The 22,917-nt window shown below is 38.8% G+C and overlaps 1 protein-coding gene across 1 annotated transcript; it reads left to right on the top strand.

Moving 5' to 3' along the window:
• The first annotated feature begins 10,008 nt into the window (after positions 1–10,008).
• On the top strand, positions 10,009–18,918 carry NGDN (neuroguidin). Its single transcript, XM_081289129.1, has 11 exons — positions 10,009–10,231; positions 10,559–10,618; positions 11,357–11,428; positions 15,404–15,541; positions 15,909–15,993; positions 16,074–16,126; positions 16,364–16,487; positions 16,583–16,751; positions 17,853–18,009; positions 18,149–18,206; positions 18,774–18,918. Exons 1-11 carry the CDS (start codon positions 10,175–10,177, stop codon positions 18,791–18,793), a joined length of 993 nt encoding a protein of 330 aa, XP_081145255.1. The 5' UTR covers positions 10,009–10,174; the 3' UTR covers positions 18,794–18,918.
• The last annotated feature ends 3,999 nt before the right edge of the window (positions 18,919–22,917 follow it).

The following is a 22,917-nucleotide window of genomic DNA, read 5'->3' as shown; positions in this document are numbered from 1 at the left end:
TTCAGGATCTAGGAGGGATCCAACCAACTCTGGCCCACACCTGGAAATTCAGCTTCGGTCTTGTTCCTAAGACTTGGGCCCCACCCTGTGCCACAGTCTGGTAACTGAGCCCTAGTCTTATTCCCTGTCAGAGGATCTGTCTTGGTAACCCTTTTAGTATTTTTGCTTCATGTCTATTTCCCAGAGATTTGAATTTTCTTTTAAACCCCAGCCAGGAAGCTGGGGGTCCTGTTCCCTTCTAGGAGAAGGAGACAGCATATTTAATGCCTAAGAGCACAGGTTTTGGAGTCAAACAGACATGGATTCAAGAATCTTGATTTTACCATGGACCAGGTATGTGACATAGGAATACCACTTAAACTCTGAAGAAAAAAATGAAGTATCAGAGCTGGGGTTGTGGCTCAGTGGTAGAGCACTTGTCTCACATGTGTGAGGCACTGGGTTCAATTCTCAGCACCGTACATAAATAAATGAATAAAATAAAGGTCCATAAACAACTAAAAAATATTTTTTAAAAAATGAAGTATCATATATAGTCTCATGACTCAAGACACATTCCATGAACTGGCAGCATCAACATTAGCAGGAGTTTGTTGGAACTGTAGAACCTGTGGCTCCTGCCTAGGTCTATTGCAATATTAACATTTTAAAGAGACCTCCAGATGATTTCATGCACATTAAAGTTTGAGAAGCACTAATGTAAAGGGAAGAGCACAGCTTTTAACCATGAAGATCTTGCTTTATATCCCAGCTCTAAACCTCAGTCTTATCTGTAAAATGTGCATGGTTATACCTACCTCATATACTTATCTTGAGAATCAGTAACTGATCTTGAAGTTACAGATACAACCCCTCAACAAAAAGTAAATGCTGAATAAGTGGTATTTATTATTATCTTTTACTGCCACTTGCCTGCTAGGCCTTCCAAAGGCCTTGCAAAGATGACACCCAAGGCGAGTTCTCCTACACAATCTCTCACTATTCTCATTTCACCCATTCTTTCCAAGGTGTGTGTGAGGGGAATCATATATCCTTCTATTAATGGCTGATATTTTTAAATTTTTATGTACATAATCTTATATTTTATCAATCCAAATTTTTAGAACTTCACAATTTTTATAACTTTAGATATTGCACTAATATATATAAAATGGGGGATAATAAGAAGGGGGTATTGTATGATTTTTGATCAGGATACAGAAAAAAAGCAGAGATTGGGAGACTCTAAACCCTGCTATATGTTATCTACAAGAAACCTATTTTAAATATAGAAAGACAGAGACATTAAAAGTAAAAAGATGCAGAAAGATAAACCATGCTAACACTGATCAAAAGAAAGTTGCAATAACTACATTAATTTTAGACAAGACCTCAGAGAAGCAAAATTATTAGGGACGAAGAGGGGCATTGTGTAATGACAAAGGGGTCAATTCTCCAAGAAGATTTGACAATCCTTAGTGTATAGGCACCTAATAAGAGAGGTCAAAATACATAAGGCAAAGACTGAAAGGAGATGAGAAATAGATAAATCCACTATCATAGTTGAAGACTTCAACATGGCTCTATCAGTAAATGACAGATCTAGCAGATAGAAAATCAGTGAAGACATAGTTGACCTGAACAGCCATCAATCAATTGGATCTAATGTATAAAATACTTCATCCAGTGACAGCAGAAGAAACATTTTACTCATGCTCACATGAAACATTACTCAAGAGAGTCCACATTCTGGGTCATAAACACACCTGAACAGGGCTGGGGTTGTGGATCAGTGGTAGAGCACTCACCTGGTATGTGTGAGGCCCTGGGTTCGATCCTCAGCACCACATAAAAATAAATAAATAAAATAAAGATATTATGCCCAACTACAACTGAAAAAAAAATATTTAAAAAAACACACCTGAAAAAATTTAGAATATGTATCATAGAAAGTGTGATCTTGGATCACAGTGGAATTAAACTAGCAATCAATAGCAGAAAAGAGAATGTAAAATTTCAGGGCTGGGGATGTGGCTCAAGCGGTAGCGCGCTCGCCTGGCATGCGTGCGGCCGGGTTCGATCCTCAGCACCACATACCAACAAAGATGTTGTGTCCGCCGAGAACTAAAAAATAAATATTAAAAATTCTCTCTCTCTCTCTCTCTCTCTCCCCTCTCTCACTCTCTCTTTAAAAAAAAAAAGTGTAAAATTTCAAAAATATTTGTAGATTAAACAACATACTTCTAAATAACATATAGGTTAAAGAATAACTCTCAAAGACAAATTAAAAATTATTTTATAATAAATCAAAACAAAAATACAACTTATTAAAATTTGTGAATTCAGTGGAGATTCAGAAGTTAGTATCACCACAGAAATAGTAAAGAAAAAAATAGTAAAGAAAAAGTTTGTTGTTTCACTTTGAGTAACAATAGCCATTTGCTATTTGTTGTGTGACAAAATTTTAAGAAAGTAAAATGTCTTATTAAGACATTTTTAATGCATGGTGATCTTGATAACAAGTTTCCACTCAACAGTAAAAAAGAATTGATGGAATTAGTTTTGAAATAAAAATTAAATGTCCAAATTTATGGAAAAATATGTTTAAACAGAATCTGAACTTGTAATTTTGTCCAGCAATAAAATGGCTTAGATTATTGAGCTGGGGATATAGGTCACTTAGCAAGCATGGGCCCTGGGGTCAATCCCCAGCACAGCAAAACAAAACAAAACAAAAATCCAAACAAATTCATTTTCTGGATGGTATAAGTAAAATAAACTATTATTTCAGATATGAAAATTTTGTCAGAAAGTCATGAGGAAAATGCTAAAAAAGACATACTTTTAAGATGAAATGTTTTAAATTTGAGCTTTTAAACTATTGCCCATAGAACTCAGGACATTTCTCACAATATAAAGTTCACTTGGTTGGAAATTTCAAAAATTACAAGTGCCCTTTCTTTCTTTTCTCTTTCTTTATCTTTTGATACTGGGGATTGAACCAAGGGGCTTGTATCCACTGAATCTCATCCCCAGTTCTTTTTAGTTTTTGAGACCCTGTCTTGCTAAATTGCTGAGGCTGGCCTGAAATTTGCCATCCTTCTGCCTCACCCTCCAGAGTCACTGGGATTACAGGCTAGCGTCACCACACCCAGCTCTTTCTTTTTGGTATTGGGGACTGAACCCAGGAGAGCTTTACCATTAAGCTACATTCCCAGGCCTCTTTTGAATTTTTTTTAAAAATTTGAAACAGAATCTTGCTAAGTTGCTGAGGTTGGCCTTGAACTTTCAATCCTCCTGCCTCAGCCTCCTTAGACTTTAGCTTTAGATGAGTCCTGCAATTTAAGAGACACTGCCCAATTAATAGATTGCTGTTTCTTTTTTGTGTCAAAGGACTTCTAAATTTATAAAGAAATGCTGTGAGGATGTGAGGGTGAGCTGGCTGCAACATCTGTCATCCATTGATCATCAGGGTTGATTTGGCTGATCTGGCTGGCTAGGGGGGTGTCCCCTTCCTCCCTCACTGCTCCACGTGTGTCCCTCCTGAAGACCTGCACTGGGTTGAAGAGGAGGACCTTCCTGATCAAGGGTATAAAGTAGCTGCACTCCCCTGCTAGAACCTCCAAACAAGTTCTCAAGAAGTGCTCTCAGTTTGTGACTTCCTCCCATTAAAATCAAACTCATGGCATTAAAAAAAAATGTAACATATAAAAAATTTAGTTTCTATCAAAATGGATGGTGCTCTAGTCATGTTGTAATGGAAAGCTTGATCCCTGTCCTTGAAGCCAATCCAATAATGAAGACAAGGTCTTGATGTTGCCGAAAGCGTGGTCCTTGCTCCAGATGCCACTCCAATAACAAGGACATGATTTTGAGAAAAAGAAAAAAGAAAGTTTATTGCTTTGCTAGTAAAGGAGAAGCACAGGAGACTCCTGTCCCAAAGGCTGTGATTCTGCCCATCAGCAGGAATAGGGGGCTTTTATAGAGATGAGAGAAAATGAGATTAGGGAGGAGAGATCAGGAAGGAGAAGATTAGGGAAAAGATCTAGGAGGAGAAATTTAGGGAAAAGAAGATCAGGAAGAGTTTAGGGAGAAGATAAAGAAAAAAAAAAAAAAAAAAAAAAAAAAAAAAAACCAAACAGGGGGCTGGGATATAGCTCAGTTGGTAGAGTCTTGCCTTGCATACACAAGGCCCTGGGTTCAATCCCCAGCACCACCACTTAGAAAAAAAAAAAAAAAAAAGATATATTAAAAAAGAAAAAGAAAAAAACGTGTAAATTTCAAAGCCACAAGGGATATAGTCAAAGCATCAAGTGAAACCCTGTTACATTGAGAAAAAGGAGAGAGGTTTATTGCTTTGCTAGCAAAGGAGAAAAGTGGGGGACTCCTGTCCCAAAGACTGTGATTCTGACTATCAGCAGGAACAGAGTTATACAGATGAGTCAGAGAAAAAGAGGTTAGGGAGGGGGAGATAAGAAAGGAGAAGTTTTCCCTAAAAGAAGATTGGAAAAAAGAAAAAAAAAAGTACCTTTCAAAGCTACAAAGAATATAGTCAAACATCAAGTGAATCCCTGTTACAAAAGTAGGTTAAAAGTATAAATTTACTGGAATTTTAAAACAAGAAACTGGCTGGGTCTGGTGGCACATGCCTGTAATTCCAGTAATCCCAGAGGCTGAGGAAGGAAAATTGCAAGTTCAAAGCCAGCCTCAGTAAGGTCCTGAGTAACTAAATGAGAACCTGTCTCTAAATAAAAAAATTGAAAAAGGGCTGGGGATGTGGCTCAGTGGTTTAGTCCCTAATACCAAAAACAACAATAACAAAACAAATGCAGAGCTGCATGTGGCGATACATGCCCATATTCCCAGAAACTTGAGTGGCTGAGGCAGGAGGAGGATCACATGTTTAAGGCCAGCCTCAGGCAATTTAGAAAGACCTTCTCTCAGAATAAAAAAATAAAAAGGGCTGGGGGTATAGCTCAGTGGTATAATACCTCTGGATTCAATTCCCAGTAACACAGAAAAACAAAATAACAACAAAAAGCACCAGAGGCAGAGATTTGTCAACACAGAGGAGAAGGCAGTGTTGTTGCCAAAAGCTCGGCCCTTGTTCCTGATGCCAATCCAATAACAAGGACACCGTTTGGAGAAAAAGGAAAAAGACAGTTTATGGCTTTACAAAGGAGAAACACAGGGGACTCCTGTCCCAAAGGTTGTGATTCTGGCCATCCCCCAGGAACAGGGGGCTTAAAAATAATTAATTTGTTCTAAAACAGGGCGCTTTTAAAGAGGTGATTCAAAGGCTACAATCCATGTGTTCTCTGAGTTGTAATTCACTTGCTAATTTGGGAGAGTCATTTCTGAGATCATCTGGTACCATCTCCAAAGTCTGGATTACTTTGACCCTATGGTGGATGTGTACTTAGGGACAGATAAATCTGCCTAGGATGGGGAAGAAAGGTAATCCTGTTTCCCCTGAGATTAGGGAGGGGGAGAGATTAAGGAGGAACAGGGAGAGAGGAAGAGAAAAAAATATGTCCATTTTAAAAATAAGTTGCAGTGGCAGAACAGCAACTTATATTCAAAGCATAAAGTGGACCACTGTTACGCTATTTATTTATTTACTTATTGGTTGATCTATTTATTTATTTTTGTGGTACTGGGACTTGAACCCAGGGATGCTCTACTGCTGAACTACATCCACAGCCCTTTTACCTGATTTTTTTCGTTTATGATTGTCTTTGTTTGTTTTTCATACTAAGGATTGAACCCAGATGTGATTTGCCACTGAGCTCCACCCCCATTCCTTTTTATTTTAATTTTTTATTTTGAGACAGAGTTTTGCTGAGTTGCTCAGGGCCTTGCTAAATTGCTGAGGCTGGCCTTGAACTTGTGATGCTCCTGCCTCAGTCTCCTGAGTCACTGGCATTACTGGTGTGCACCACTATGCCCAGCTAGTTACAAAGGTACAGAAACTAAGATTGTGTGCTATTGGTATGAGGAAAGAAATATAGATCAATGAAACAGAATATAGAATCCAGATATAAATTTGTACATATACGATCACTTGAGTTTGCGGAGAGGTGCCAAGACAATTTCAACAGGGAAAGAATAGTCTATTCAACAACTGGGACAACTGGATATTAACATGCAAAGGAGTGAGGGTGAACTTCTACATCACACAGTGCATAAAATTTATCTCAAAATGAATCAAATACTAAGTGTAAAACCTCAATTTTTAGAAGAAAACATAAGCACAAATTTTCATGAACTTGTAATAGGTAACATTCTCTTAGATGTGACATTAAAGCACAAGCAGCTAAAAAATAATAATTTTTCACCAATATGAAAAATGAAAAACTTTTCTGTTTCAAATAACACCATTAAGTACAAAGACAACCCACAAGAAAAATATTTGCAGATCATTTGTTTATGAAGAGATTTGCATCCAGAACATATAAAAAATGATAAAATAATAAAATTATAAATAACTCAATTAAAAATGGGAAAATGACCTGACTATACATTTTTTTCAAAGATATGCAAGAGGCCCATCAACACATGAAAATATGTTCAGCATTGTTTACCACTGGAGAAATACAAACCAAATCCACAGACTACTTCATGGTAGCTATGATTTAGAAGGCAGATTATACAAGTGTTGGCAAGGGCTGGGGACAGAGCTCAGTTGATAGAGTGCTTGCCTCACATGCACAATGCCCTGGGTTCAATCCCCAGGACCACACAACAAAAACAAAAACAAGCGTTGGCAAGGAAAATTGGAGTCCATTTATTGCTGGTGAAAGTGTAAAATGGTGCAGTTCTGTTTTAGTCTGTCAGTTCTAAAATGGTTATAGAGTTACCATATGATTTAGCAACTCCACCCCTATTATTTATTTAGAATTTTTAATTTTTAAAAAAACTTTGTGTTTTTTTTAGTTATATATGACATTAGAATGTATTTTGACATATCATACATACTCTGAGTAAGTATAACTTCCCATTTTTATGGTTAGTACATGATGTGGAATTTCACTGGTTGTGTATTCATATAAGAACATAGAAAACTTATGTCCAATTCATCTACTCTTTCCTATTCCCATCCTCCCTCCCTTACCTTCATTTCCTTTTGCCTAATCCAGTGAATTTCTATTTTTCCCTCTCACTCCACTCCTGTCCTCTTATTGTGATTCAGCATCAGCACATCAGAGAGAATATTCAGCCTTTGGTTTTTTGGGGATTTGCTTATTTCACTTAGTATGATAGTCTCCAGTTCCATCCATTTACCAGCAAAAGCCATAATTTCATTCTTATTTATGGCTAAGTCATATTCCATTGTGTATATGTAACACATTTTCTTTAACCATTCATCTGTTGAAGGTTGCCTAGGTTGGTTCATAGTTTAGCTATTGTGAATTGAGCTGCTATAAACACTGATATGGCTGTGTCACTGTAGTATGCTGATTTTAAGTCCTTTGAGTATATGCTGAGGTCTACTCCTATTTATATACTCAAAAGAAACATGTCCCTACAAAAACTTATATACAATTGCCATAGCAGAACTAGTCATAATAGTGAAAATATTCATATTCTTCTCTCCAGTACCATCTTGGAAGCAACCAAAATGTCCATCAAGTGATGAATGGATAATCAAATATGGTATATCCATACAATGAAAAATTATTCATTAATAAAAAAGGAATAACATTCTGATATGTGCTTCAATATGAGTGAACCTTGAAAATATGCTAAGTGAAAGTAGCCAGTCACAAAGACTTTATATTGCACAATTTCATGTTAAAGAAATGTCCAGAAAAGGTAAGTCTATAGGAAAACCAAGTAGATTAGTGGTTGTTCAGAGCTGGCGTGGGAAGGGGTGGGGGAAAAAGGAGGGGTGACTACTAGTGGGTACTGGTTTCTTCTGGAGTGGTAAAATACTCTATAATTGATTATGGTAATATCTGCACAACTCTGTGAATATAGGAAAAACCTCTTAACTGTATCCTTTAAATGGTAAATTTTGTGATGTGTGTATTAAATCTCAAAAAAGCTATTAAACTTGCTCAGGCTGGGATGTGCCTATAGTCCTAGCAGTGGGAAAGTTGAGAGGAGGCTCACTTGAGCCTAAGAGTTTGAGGCCAGTCTGGGTAGTAGTGAGAACCCCATTTAAAAAAAAAAAAAATTTTTTTTTTTTTTTTTTTTTTTTTTGTCCAGGATATTGATATATGTACTTGTAAATATTATGAATGATGGTCACTTTATGGAACTTTTGAAAGAAATCGAAGACAAATAAAATGCTCTCGCATGCATTGCTTGTTGGTTTAATCTGCAGGAGCTTTGCTGAGATTTAGTTTATTCTTAACTCCAAGATTTTCTTATAACATTAGGTATGGTTGATAAGCATTTCATAATAGAAAAACAAGGCAGTAGCTGGTGCGGTGGGGCATGCCTGTGCCTGTAATCCCAGTGGCTCAGGAGGCTGAGGCAGGAGGATCTGGAGTTCAAAGCCAGCCTCAGCACAAAGCAAGGCGCGGGCTGGGGATGTACCTCAGTTGGTAGGTAGAGTGCTTGCCTCACATGCACAAGGCCCTGGGTTCAATCCCCAGCACCCACACACAAAAGCGGGGTGCTAAGCAACTCAGTGAGACCTTGCCTCTAAATAAAATATTAAATGGGGCTGAGAATGTGGCTCCGGGGTGGACTGCCCCGGAGTTCAATCCTCCGTATGCCCCAACCCCAAACAAACAAGAAAACAAGGCAGTGAAATTCGTATTTCTCACTAATACTCATAATGCATATAAACAAAATTTCAAGTTCTAAGGAGAGGAAAAGCTTATTTTTCATTTTGCTAGATGGGATTGAGGAATTGTGGAAATAGAAACTGTTCATAATACAAAAGCTGTTGGTTACTGACTACGCTGTTAGGGCACCCCAAGCTTCTGAGCTGGAGACACAGAGACTATTAACCCCACCATGGCCTTCCGGCGCCCAGCAAGCTCAGAAAACAGAACTTCCCCCACCGGGTTGCCTAGATAGGGGGCTCCTCCTTCCTCAATTCCAGAAGACAGCTCCAAGTCAGATCTGATTCTATTGTTAGGTCGGCTACACTGTCGCTATGGGAAAAAACTCAGGGCCATCATCTGCTCTTTTAATGCTTTATTTCCCAATGCAGATGATGGGACTTCACGATCCCGCCAGAAGCTAGTGAGCTGGGAAATACTGAGAAAAGATGAGGGGCATAGGAAATATGCGCAACCTAGGTTTGAAGCGAGTTCTGCGGCGTACCCGTAGGACAGGGGGAAATTACGTAGGTATGAACTGTTTCCTTGTTTGTGGAACGTATTACTCCTCCTGTGGGCCCTGGCATCTTCCCTCTGCGCTCTCGGGCCTGCACAAGGGGAGCAGGCAAGTGTCCTTGCAGTCGGCTTCTCTGGTCCAACTCTCCTATTTACACATGAAAAAGACACTTAGAGACCGAGTGACCTTTCCATTATCACACAAGGACTGTCTCTAGGGAGTGCAGCAAGCAATGGCGGCTCCGCAACGTGAATTCCTCAGAGCAAAGCCGTGTCCCGCCACCTAGCAGCCAGTCCTGGCACTACAAAAAAATGCCATGAAAAAGACTGGTACTGCGGCATCGGCGAGCCAATACACTCTCAGTTCGCTCACTTGACTCCTTTATCCTATTGGGAGCTTTAAACTTTCAATCAATCACTAAGGCGGTCTTTATTGGTTTGGTTTCAATCATTCGCCACAATTTACCAATCACATTCTTCTTCCCAAGACCATCTTTACGTGGGTAGATTACCTCCCGAGTCTGACGAATTTAGTCAGTTCCTTTATTCCATTGGCTAGATCAGGCCCTGCCTCTCTCCCATCCTGTTCAGGACGGAAGTGAGAGAACGCCTATTCCTATTGGCTGCGGTTGTCCATCGGGTCTAGGAAGCCGATCTTAACGCTCAGGAAATACGACGCCGGAAGGGGTGGGCTCGCAAAGATGGCGGCGCCGGTGAGTGTGGTGTGTTCTTTTACTCGAGCGGCTATTGCGGACTTCTCCTTTCTTTTCAATGGCTCAAAACAAACTGTTGGCACCAGGAAAGGGTGGTGATGAAAGTTGCTTCAGGGAAATGGCCTCTCTGGAGCAGCTAAGCAATAGTTGGGAGATTTAGGGCCGGAGTTACTGCTCCTTTCCAGCAACATGAAGGATTTGCTTTCAGGCGAGGCTGCCGGTGCACCGGGTGAAAAGGCCCAAAGTGTAAGGTGTTCGAAGGAGAGGGGAAGTTTCTTACCCCAGATGTTCGTTAGTTTTTTTTTGTTTTTTGTTTTTTGTTTTTTGTTTTTTTTTGGTACCGTGGATTGAACTCAGGGGCACACGCTACTGAACCCCATCCCTAGCCCTATTTTGTATTTTATTTAGAGACAGGGTCTCACTGAGTTGCTTAGCGCCTCGCCTTTGCTGAGGCTGGCTTTGAACTCGCGGTCCCCCTATCTCAGCCTCCCAAGCCGCTGGGATTATAGGCGTGCGCCGGCGCCCTGCTTCCTTCCTCTTAAATAAATATGATTTTTTTACTCTCTCCTCTAGGAGGTGCTGGAGTCAGACGTGCCAAGTGCTGTGACACTCCTGAAAAATCTCCAGGAACAGGTGAGCAGGTGTTGTCCCTTTGGAATAGATTAGTCACGAATTGGCTTTGGCTTTGTGTGCCTCACTTCCAAACTTTGGTGTTTTGGGAGCAGATATTTGGATGCTCCCAAATACCCTAAAGGTAAAATAATTTAACAAAACCCTTTTCAGTCAAAGTAATCGATTTCTGCACCCAAAGAAATAATGAAACTTCAAAAAGAAGCCATCACAGTCAGTTCCTTTTATTATTAAAGCTAAGAAAACTAGAATGTGACATGATTTTCACATTGGGTGCCCACCTAACATTCATTTGTATAGTTCAGTGCTTTATAAGTTCAGTCAGGACATGTAAAGTCATACTCCCTCCATTACCACTGTTCCAGTTCTCATCCCCTCCAGCATTGTTTGATAAGGATGCCCCCCCACCCCCCAATTTTAAGAAATGTCTACCTGTTTTTTTTTTTAATTTTTAGTTGTAGATGGACACAATACCTTTATTTTATTTATTTATTTTTATGTGGTGGTGAGTATCGAACCCAGTGCCTTGCATACTAATTAGGCAAGCACCCATCCACTGAGCCACAACCCTAGCCCTGTTTCTACTTTTGAAGAACTATCAGAACCATCTTTCCTGTTCTTTCCCAGAACTAGGGGAGAAGATAGTACTGTCGTTTAAACAGTGTTTCAGATAATTTTTAGGTGGTTGTTTAGACATGACTTGATGTAGCCTAGTCATCTGTTTTAATGGTCTAATTTCAGGTGGTGGCTGTAACTGCACAAGTGCAAGCACTGACCAAAAAAGTTCGAGCTGGAGCTTATCCTACAGAGAAGGTAAGATGTGTTTAAAGAGTAAACATCCCCTGACTTGATGTTCTCAATAATTCATTCATCATACATTTATTGTTTGTTTTATATCCTGAGTGCTAGAGCTTCAAATATGGGTAAAATCCAATTTCTGTGCTGGAATCTCATGGGGAAGATGAATTAAAGCAATAGATGTGAGAAGTAGCATTTATATTGCAATGTTGTGAGAAGTGAGATGCCAGCCAAGGAGTGAGAACTTCCAGAAGAGCAGAGGGAGTCAATCAAGGAAGGCTTCTCAGAGGAGGTATCAGACTTTTGAGAAGTAAATAGGAGTCAGAGAAAACATATACAAAGGCACAGAGGTCTGAAAGCATGGTGATGTTCTGGGGAAGGAGGTAAGTAATTTTTGTGGATGAACATACATTTCATGTGTTGTATGTGTGATGGGGATAAGAAGTAAGCCTGGAAAAGTGGTCATTCTGAAGACCCTTCTAGGCCAGTGAAGGGGTTACTGTTTGTTTCATCTGATCAAAGATGCTATTAATTAGGGTCAACTACTTAATTTTATATATGGTAGTCCCCTTGTCTGAATTTCACTCTGCAATTTTAGTTACCTAAGGTCAGTTGTGGTCTGAAAATATTAAATGAAAAATTTCTGACATGGGGCTAGGGTTGTGACTCAGTGGTAGAGTGCTCATGTAGTGTGGGTAAGGCATTGGGTTTGATCCTCATCACCACATAAAAATAAATAAAAATAAAGGCATTGTACCCATCTGCAACTAAAAAAATATTTTAAAAAATTTCTGACATAACTTAAACCTTTTAAATATCTTTTATATAGTGTGGTTATAATTGTTCCATCTTATTAATTGTTGTTAATTTCTGATCTCGACAAAGTTATAAATTAAAATTTTTCATTGGTGTGTGTGCATAGGATGAAACCATATATATAGGATTTAGTATTATCCTCCTCATTGGAGACATCCACTGGGGATTTTGGAATATATCACCTGTGGATAAGGGGAAATTATCTTCTTAAGAAAGAATATTAATCTGTAACAATGCTAAGATACTATTGACTGAAAGATGCATCCAAATTTTAGAGATGTTAAAATATGAAAATGGCGCATCTAAAAATTCAAGTATAATAGTTTTCAAATTAGAGTCTGGTAGAACCTATTTAAGTTCTGGTATTAGGTCAGTGTGGGAGGACAACTCTGGAATTCTTGTTTTACATATTGAGCTTTTGACCTAAAATTATATTTAAGCAAAATATTTCATAGATAACTAAAAACATAAAAGTCATTGTAGTAAGTCAGTAAGAATCATTGAAAAAATTTTGAGCATGAGAGTACAGCAGACTTGTATTTTTAGGAAGATAAAGACTAAAAACAATTTTTTATTGCATATCTTTATTTTCTCTGTTGTGCTCATAACCCCAGTTTGAACTTGACAGTGCCAATGCCCAAGCATTGTCAAAAGAGCCTGTTTCTCAAATTTTACCCATTTAAGTCCTGGGTACCTTGCTTTGATAATTTTAGTGCTGGGCTGTCAGCATACCTCTTAGATTACTCAGTATTTGTTTATTCATTGAACAAATATTTATTTTCTTTTATGAGCAAAGAGTTTTACAAGGATCAAAGGTGCTTAATAGGGTTCAAATTGCTTTTCTGTTATTTGTGTCTTGTTATGATTATTTGGGCAGGAAATTAGATGAGAAGTCCGAGGTCACCAGGTTAAGTGACTTACCCAATATTTAATTACCAAATGCCTAATTCAGAATTTAAACTCAACTTGTCTTTAAGTCCTTTAGTCATGCTCCAGTACCATGTTGGGGCTAATAACAAGAATTAGTTGTGTTAATTTAAAGATACCCGAGGCCCAGGTAAGTCAAACTGAGTTTGAATTTCACCTGTGATCCTATTTAAATATTTAAGCTGTCTAAAACAGGCTTGCTTTTTTAAAAAAATATACATATTTTTAGTTGTTGATAGACCTTTATTATTTTTTATTTATTTATTTGTGATACTGAGAATCAAACCCCATGCCTCACATATGCCAGGCAAGTGTGCTACCGCTGAGCCCCAGCCCTAAAACAGGCTGTGGACTTTGTCAATTTTCATTTTATGCAGTCACAAGACTCACTTGTCTTATTTAATAACCGTAACTTAAGTCATGCTCACATACATTGCATTATTTTGTTTAAAGAATAAACATAGCATCTTCTGCCTATATACACTTTATTTATTGTTGGTGGTATGGATCTAACCCTCGTGTGTGCTGGTAAGCACTCTACCACTGAGCTACACCTCAACCCTGTAATACAATTTTAATTTTGGATAGTTTGGGAGATACATAAAACCATAAAGAAGAAAATGAAAAGTCAGTTTAATCATACTTTGAGATAACATTCTTTTGAGATTTTTTGCTTTAATTTTATTGTAAGGGTGATGTATGTACTGGGCGTGGTTGTGTGCACCTGTAATCCCAGTGGCTTGGGAGGCTCAGGCAGTGGAATAATGAGTTCAAAGCCAGCCTCAGCTGGGCTGGGGTTGTGGCTTAGTGGTAGAGCACTCGCCTAGCATGACACTGGGTTCTAGCCTTAGCACCACATAAAAATAAATAAAGGTATTGTATCCACCTACAACTAAAATATGTATATATATGGTGTGTGTGTGTGTGTATGAAAAAAAAAAGCCAGCCTCAGCAGTTTAGTGCAGCCCTAAGCAACTTAGTGAGACTCTGTCTCAAAAATAAAGAATGAAAACAGGCTGAGGATGTGGCTCAGTGATTGAACACCCCTGGATTTAATACTGGCATGGAAAAAAAATCAGGACTTATTTTAATTAAGAATAAGTTAATTTAAAAATTGGCAACACATTTGATTTTTTTTAAAGAGAGAGTGAGAGAGGGGGAGAGAGAGAGAGAATTTTAATATTTATTTATTTATTTTTAAATTTTATCGGCGGACACAACATCTTTGTTTGTATGTGGTGCGAGGATCGAACCAGGGCCGCACGCACGCCAGGCGAGCGCGCTACCGCTTGAGCCACATCCCCAGCCCCCACATTTGATTTTACAGTTGGCAACATTTTTGATTGTTACAACTTTGGGAAAGGGCATCAATGAGTTGAGGCCAAGGACAGTTTCTGGAAACCTGCAATAACAGCACAGCCTCCATAACAAAGAATTAACTGACTCCAAATATCAATAGCTCTGAGATGAGAAACTTTGTTACAGCCTTTTTAGAGGGATACTGTATTGATTTTCCTGCTTTTGTTCTAGTAGTTCTCTGAACTTTGCTTCTCTTGTGTTAGCATAATTTTCTCTGTTGGCAATTTTAGGTATAGCTCCTTCTTCAACTATGGTAATCCCTCCATATCCTTCAGGATATGTTTTGAGAACTCCTGGCAGATACTCTAAACTTTGGATAGTACCAAGTCCTGTGTATACTTTGCTTTCCCCTATAGGCCTCACAGTGTTGCCACATAGTTACAGAGTTAATCTGTCCTTCCACATTTTGTGCCTGATGCCCCCCTTTTCATCATTATTCTTGCATGTGGAGGTTGTAAGAAGGGTTACTTGAACAAAAGCTCTGTGATGTTATGGCAGTTGATCTGATAACTGAGATCACTACCAAGTGACTAATAGGCAAGTAGCACAGACATTGTAAATACACTAGACCAAGGAATAACTCAACATCTCAGGTAGGAGGGAGTAAGATGGCACAAGATTTCAGTATACTACACACAATAGTGGACTATTTAAGACATAAATTTTAAAACATGAATTCTACCTTTATGGAATTTCCAGTTAATGTTTTTGGACTGTGATTGGTTGTGAGTAACTGAAACTGTAAAAAGCAAGACCACAGTTAAGTAGGGATTACTGTACTCCAGATACTTTATATGAACTGATGGAGGAAAAACTTGAACTTGGAAATCATTATCTTGCTTGCCCTAAGTGCTCCTCCTGATTCTCTTACTGTTTTGTTCAACTCAGGGTCTCAGCTTCTTGGAAGTGAAAGATCAGCTGCTGCTCATGTACCTTATGGATTTGAGCCACCTCATCCTGGACAAAGCCTCAGGAGGATCTCTTCAGGGACATGCTGCAGTTTTGAGACTAGTAGAAATTCGCACGGTATGAGGCCTTTGCTTCTTGGAAATGTAGGTTTCTAAATCCTAAATTCTAAAGTTTAACATAGTATCTCTCATTTAAGTGGATGTTCTCTCTTTAAGTAAGGAAACCACATTTTTTAAAAATATATATTTATGGGGCTGGGGCTGGGACTCAGCAGTAGAGAGCTCACCTAGCACATGCGAGGTTCAATCCTCAGCTCCACATAAAAATAAATAAATAAAATAAAGATATTGTGTCCAATTACAACTAAAACAAAAATATTTTTAAAAATAAATAAATAAAAGTATTTTTCTCCCAACACAAGGGACTCTGGTATGTGCTTGATTTGGGGAAAAGAATGTAATCCTTTTTAACTATTGCATTATAGGTGTTGGAAAAGCTCCGTCCTTTGGACCAAAAACTGAAGTATCAAATTGACAAACTGGTTAAGACTGCAGTGACAGGCAGCCTCAGTAAGTGAGAGGACCAGCATAACATCGTGGGGATCATCATAAAATTCCAAATCTTTTATCTCTGGGGTTTTGTATTTCAGGTGAAAATGACCCACTTCGTTTTAAGCCTCATCCTAGCAATATGATAAGCAAGGTAAAGAGTTGCATTATCCTCCTAATTTTTCTGAAGGAGCTATACGTACATGAACCTTGTGGTGATCACCTGTGACTTGATTTTCTGGTGTTTACCTTAGAATGTTTCAGTATGAGGTTCCTTTTCCCCCTTGTGTTTGTCATCTCCTAAGGGTACTACTACAGCTTTAGGGGGGAGCGTTTCTTCTCACTTGTCTATGAATTCTTCCTAAATTAGCAGACATTGTTTCTTCTGTAGTTGAGCTCTGAAGATGAAGAGGAAGATGAAACAGAGGATGGCCAGTCTGAGGCTTCAGGAAAGAAATCTACAAAAGGAGTATCCAAGAAATATGTACCACCGCGCTTGGTTCCAGTTCATTATGGTATGAATTGTGACTGCTGCCTTCTTGGAATGAGTTGTGTTTCTCTTCTCCCTTTCTCTATTCTGGGATAACACCTGTGGATTTTTATCAAATAGACGAAACAGAAGCTGAGCGGGAGAAAAAGCGTCTGGAACGAGCCAAGAGACGGGCATTGAGCAGTTCTGTCATTCGTGAACTTAAGGAGCAGTACTCAGATGCTCCAGAGGAAATCCGAGATGCTCGCCATCCTCATGTCACTCGCCAGAGTCAAGAGGACCAACATAGGTCTGAGCTCTTTAAATTAGAAGTTATTTCCACTTTAGAGACCTGATCTCAAACTTAGGGTAAATTGTGGTTAATTCTGGTACCAAGACAACCAACATCATATAGAAAGTGGAGTGGAAAATTTGGGATGATAGAAGTTTGAAGTATGGGATAAGAAGTAGGAAATAATTTTTTTTTCTCCCCAATTCTGTTTAGGCTCAAGCAAATGCTGTATGGAGAGGAATAAATGTAGTTCCATGTAGGGCTTTAATAGCCTGTATTTCACTGTCAAAATTCTTACTTTTTCGATGAAGACAGTAAAAGCAGGTTTTTATAGTGGCATTAAGAATGCTATATAAATTCAGGGAAGAAAAGTAGAAAAGCAATTGTAACTTTAATACAGGCTCATCAGCTTTGCTCATGTAAGACTCTACATTGAAAGATGTGCATGAAAGGGCCCATTCATACAATGAATCCTACTTACAGAGCTAAAATAAAGGAATTTTCTTGATTCAGGAGGCTGAGGCAGGATTGCAAGTTTGAATCCAGCCTCAGCAATTTAGTGAAGGCCTCACCAACTTAATGAGACCCCCTTCTCAAAATTAATATTAAAAAAGGGCTGAGAGCTGGGGATTTGGCTCAGCGGTAGTACACTTGCCTGGCATGTGTGAAGCACTGGGTTCAGTTCTTAGCACTGCAAAAAAAAAAAAAAAGGTCTGTCAACAACTAAAAAAAAGGGGTAGGGGGCTGAGGATGTAGCTCAGTGGTAAAGGGCCCTTAGGTTCAATCCCCAGTACCAAAATTCTATCAGACAACATTTCATTCGTAATGAACATTCTGTATGACTTTAGTAAATACTGTGTTGATCTGCTATGAAATTTCCTCACTACTCTTAAGCTAGGATTGTTAAATGCTCAGGCCCAGGGTTTTGGTGTTTTTTTTTTTTTTTTTTTTTTTTTTTTTTTTTTTAGTTGTAGTTGACACAATACCTTTATTTTTATGTGGTGCATGTGCTAGGCGAGTGCTCATACTGCTAAACCACAACCCAGCCACTAGGCTCATAGAGCTTTCCACTACCATGGTTTGAGTCTGTAGGGATCAGTGTCTGATTTTCTGTGACAGGATTAACTATGAAGAAAGCATGATGGTGCGTTTAAGTGTCAGTAAGCGCGAGAGAGGACGGCGAAAACGAGCAAATGTCATGAGCTCCCAGCTTCATTCCCTCACGCACTTCAGTGACATCAGTGCATTGACAGGAGGAACTGCTCATCTTGATGAGGTGAGGTTGAGGTACAGTTGTAGGAGGCAGCTGTCATTCTTTCAGCCAATTATATTTGGAAATTATTACCATGAGGAACTTGGGGAGGGATTCTGGCACTTGGAAATACTCTGCCTTTCCTTTGCTTCTCTGTCTCCAGGATCAGAATCCTGTTAAGAAGCGAAAGAAGATACCCAAGAAAGGTCGGAAGAAAAAAGGTCAGTGTAGTACTAGTACTTACGTGATCAAATACAAGGTAGGGAATGGAAATTGGGATGCCACCCCTTAGGATTTGACATCCTGATCTCACCAACCCCCATAATGTCCCTTCCATAATCTTTTAGTGAGGCTTTTCTTTTTCTTCTTTCCCAAGCTGGAACTCCACATCATTCCAAAAGGGATCTCTAGATTCCATCTCTAAGGTCCCATAGTCCTATTCGATTTCCATACTATAGGGTCACTTGAGGGAACTGTTATTGCATTTTAGTTTCATTCTTCTAGTCTTTTGTCCTGGGAAGAAGATACAGAATACTAACCTAAGAACCCCCCCCCCTTTTAAATATTTACTTTTTAGTTGTAGTTGGACACAATACCTTTATTTCTTTTTATGTGGTGCTGAGGATCGAACCAGGGCCTCGCCCATGTAGGCAAGTGTTCTACCTCTGAGCCACAACCCCAGCCCCAAGAACCCACCCCTTTTGAACCCTCTCTAAATGTTCTTTTGTTCCTGTCCTTCAGCTTTTCCAACTGTCCTTTGCCTCATTCTTGGTTTCCCTTCCTTTTAGGTTTTCGGAGGCGGCGGTGATTATGGGTGTACATGTTTTATGTATTTTTTGTCATCCTGGGATACTTCTGTTTTCACTGTATGTAGGTCTTTTTCATTGTTTGCTTTGGACATGTGGAAAGATCTTTAATAAAATTGATTTTACACCGGAATTAAAGCCCCTTTTGCACATGTATTGAGTGATGGAATTGTTGGGTATGTGGGGTATTTTTGTTGAATGGGTGGTGGAAAGGGAAAGATGAAATTTTTCTTGGAATTTCAAGAAATTTGACTTTATTAATTTTCTTTGATCAGTATTTTCCCCAGAAACTGGCAATTGTCTATTTTTTTTTAAAATTGACAGTATAGAGTAGAATATCAACTGTTTCCAGCCCATGTATGACTTGTACCGTGGGTACAATATCTGAAATATGTGGATCTTATATTTCTTTAATGTATCTAGCCTGGCCACCAGGTGGCATTAATAGTTCAGGAAACCATTGGTGCTTGACTATAATTGAAAACAAGATAGAACATTTCCACATCAGCTAGAGTTATTTTTGTTTCTGCTGCTCTGTTTCTGAAATAACATGAACATAGAGCTTATTTTTGATCAGTTACTGATAGTTCGTAGAGAATAGTGGAGTGAATGAGTTGACTAGAGCAAAGAGTTATGTAATCTTGTTTTTCAGTCTCCTTAACCCACCCTCATTCAAGGCCTCAGTTACCAGAATCAGTAAAGACCAACTGTTTTACAGAGAACTGCCAAAGGGTACCAGAAAGCTGGCAGACAGAAAATTCTTAGCTTGACAGAGCAAAGAATATAAGTTCCACAGAAATATTAGCCAAGCTCCAGTCAGGAGACCAGTGGGTTACATATTTGAGATGTTCTATTCTATTTGGAGAATACCTCTGTTTGTGAGAGAAAGTGAAAGAAGGGCAAAAAAGAGGAGTTGAGTCTACAGAATTAATTCATTCCATTTATTTTTTAAAGGATTTATGTCTCATGAATATCTGGTTTTAGTGTCTGTTTCCCTGTGCAGTATTGTGGGCAGGAATATAGTTTGGGGTCATTATATCACTAAAATTTTTGTTTTATTCTAAATTCTGTGAATTTGGGTCATATATACTGGTTTGGCTGATTGAAGCAAGAGTTTGTTTTCAGTCAGACATGGCCTGCTAGAAATCAGAAAATGAATTTGCAGTCATCTTCTGCTGATTCTATGATCTTGGACAAATCACTTAGCATCTCTGGCCTTTAATTTTCCTCAGCTGAGAATGAATACATTTGAATTTCTGGGATTCCTTCCAAATCAAGGAGCCTAGAGCATATATGGATGATGGCAAGATGAGCCTGCTTCTGTGAACTCTAACTTAGTCTGGTAGATCTGAGGGAATCTGACATGTCCCAGGCTCATAACTTCTGTTTCTTCAAGTGAATTGAAACAAAGAGCCCAAGAATAGATTTAGAGATTCTTTTCCTTTCTGAATGAACTAATTGGACAAGTGGCTCAGCTAAAAAATGCTTTGATTAGAATCACCACAATCATTTCTTAGGACTACTGTTGTTTCTAATTTATTAAGATTTTTTAAATTTTATTTTATTTTTATTTTTTTTAAAGAGTGAGAGAGGAGAGAGAGAGAGAGATAATTTTTAATATTTATTTTTTAGTTCTCGGCGGACACATCTTTGTTGGTATGTGGTGCTGAGGATCGAACTCGGGCTGAACGCATGCCAGGCGAGCGCGCTACGGCTTGAGCCACCTCCCCAGCCCAGATTTTTTAAATTTTAAATATTTTTTTAGATGTTGATGAATCTTCATTTATTTATATTTATTTATATGAGAATCAAGCCCAGATTGATTCTGGGCTTGCTTGGCAAGTGTTCCACCACTGAGCCACACTCCAGCCCTTATTAAGATTTTTTGATTAGGGAATTTCTTTTTCTTTTTTTGAAAAGATTTAAGTTTTGTTACCTACTTACCTAAGTGCTTTACACTTAATCTTTACAAAGTGTATGACATCTCCATTTTGCTGTTGTGGAAACTGAGACCCTTAGGTTGAACAGTCTGTTGAAGATCTCTTTCTTTTTTTTTTTTTTCTGTTTTCTTTTCTAAGATCTCTTGAATAGTAAATTGGAGAACCTGTTTCAGAGAAACATGGGAAATGGAGAACTTCAAGTGCCCTGCAGTTCTTGAGAGTCTTCAGTGTTTGTGTAGGCAATTTATAATCTCCAACTCCTTCCCATCCCTATTTCTCCATTTCTGTTAGAGGACTGGCCTTCAAATAAACCACAAGCTCCAGACACTATACTGGCCTCTCGGTGGCATAGCAGGGAACAAAACAGATAAAATCCCTGCCTCTGTGAAGAACCTTATGTTAATTTAATTGAGTTTTTAATTCTAAGATATCTTGCTTGCCCTGACCTTTCAACAAGATTCACAATTATAACAGGATTAACAATTATTACAGTAATGGTTATAATTATTATTTCTGGGGAATATTGGCACCCAAATCATCAAACAATATTTAGAGTATATTGTTTGATAGAATTTTATGTAGTTTCTTGGTATGTGAAACAGGAATGACTGAGGTTAACTTTGGTTGAAATAGGAATGAAAAGTCTTGGATCTCCAAGGAACCTTTAGAATTCTATAGAACACAGTTTGAGAACTACTGTTAGTATAGTAAAGCAAGAAAACTAAGAATTTTAGGGTTTATGGCTCTTCTGTTCACTCTTCTTTCTCTGACTTGGATTCTGTTCTCTGATACTTCAGAACACATGAATATAAAAAAATAACAGATTATTTCCAGTGTTCACTGTAATGTCATTAGTGCACATGAGCACCTGTTCATTGTTACCACATGATGGTGAGAGAGTCATGGCTTTCTTCTTTTTTTTTTTTTTAATATTTATTTTTTAGTTATTGGCAGACACAACATCTTTGTTTGTATGTGGTGCTGAGAATCGAACCCTGGCCGCACGCATGCCAGGCGAGCGCGCTACCGCTTGAGCCACATCCCCAGTCCCTCATGGCTTTATTCTAAGCAAGTAATTTAGCATCTCTGTCTTGGTTTTTCATCTTAGGCAGTGGGTAAGAAAGATTGACAAAGGCCTGTTTTTGCCTCAAAAACTTCGTTTTGTAGGATGTTATGAGGGCTGGAGAAATGTCTGTCAGAAGTTCACAAGAATCTTCATGAATACCTTGATGACCTGATTGCAGTTAATCAGTTTTTCAGCACCACGGAGAGTTCATGCTCACATCTCATTTCTTATCTTGGGTTGGTGGAAGACACATACTAAACATCCCAATAGAACTCCATGGTATAAATCTGTCCTTGGAGCCTAGTTTCTTTCTCAGTCCTGATTGGTACAGATTGAGAATTGGCACAGTCTTCAGTGTCCCTCATCTTCCCTGCTATCAGCTAGCTCTGTAAATACCAGTGCAACCCAAGTATTTGGCCAACTTTTTGAAGGCATATTAATGAAATCTGCCTTCTACTGTTTTGGAAATGCTTCACTCATTGTGATGCACAAGATTTTTACCAGTGCTTGGGAAAAATTTTTATCCCCTTTTCTCTTTGCTTGCAGACCCTAGAGGAGGCATAAATTTCCTTTTTCCTTGCTTGGGCCTCTTTTTCTGCCTTTGCAAAGAGGAAGGCATCATTTCTTTGGCTCTCTGCCCAGTCTTGCTTTTGTATTTCTTTGATCTCATTGTTCAGAGGGTCTCAGAGAAGCCCCAAGAGCCATGCCTTTGCATGTTTAAGCTATTGATGCTTTTGAAATAACAGAGCGTCACTGTGTAAGAAGTGTATTAAAGGTCTATCTTGAACAAATTTGGGTCAATAGGTGGCAGTAGTCACTGAGTCCTGAGGTCTTGACACCCCCTAAACACAAGCACATTTGATGGCCATTATATTTAAGGGTGTGAGAGAAGAGGTCACATTGAGATAAAAATGGGAAAGGGGGTCACTTTTGGTGGAATCCAGGAAATGCTGAGATGTGCTGGACTTCTGTGGAGGGTTTTATGTGGGGAGATTGCCATTCAGCTAGTGAAGGTCACTGATGGGAAAGAGTGAGGTCTTAGGAGTGGGGGTCAGACCTAATACAGGGCTTCTTCGAGCTAGGGTAAGGCTGTGTTAAGTGTGGACTAGTGCTGATACAG

Source organism: Spermophilus citellus (assembly GCF_964194105.1).
Source record: "Spermophilus citellus genome assembly, chromosome: 4".
Lineage (NCBI taxonomy): Eukaryota > Metazoa > Chordata > Mammalia > Rodentia > Sciuridae > Spermophilus > Spermophilus citellus.
Note: the sequence above shows the minus strand (reverse complement) of the source record. Positions and strands in the feature narration are given on the sequence as shown.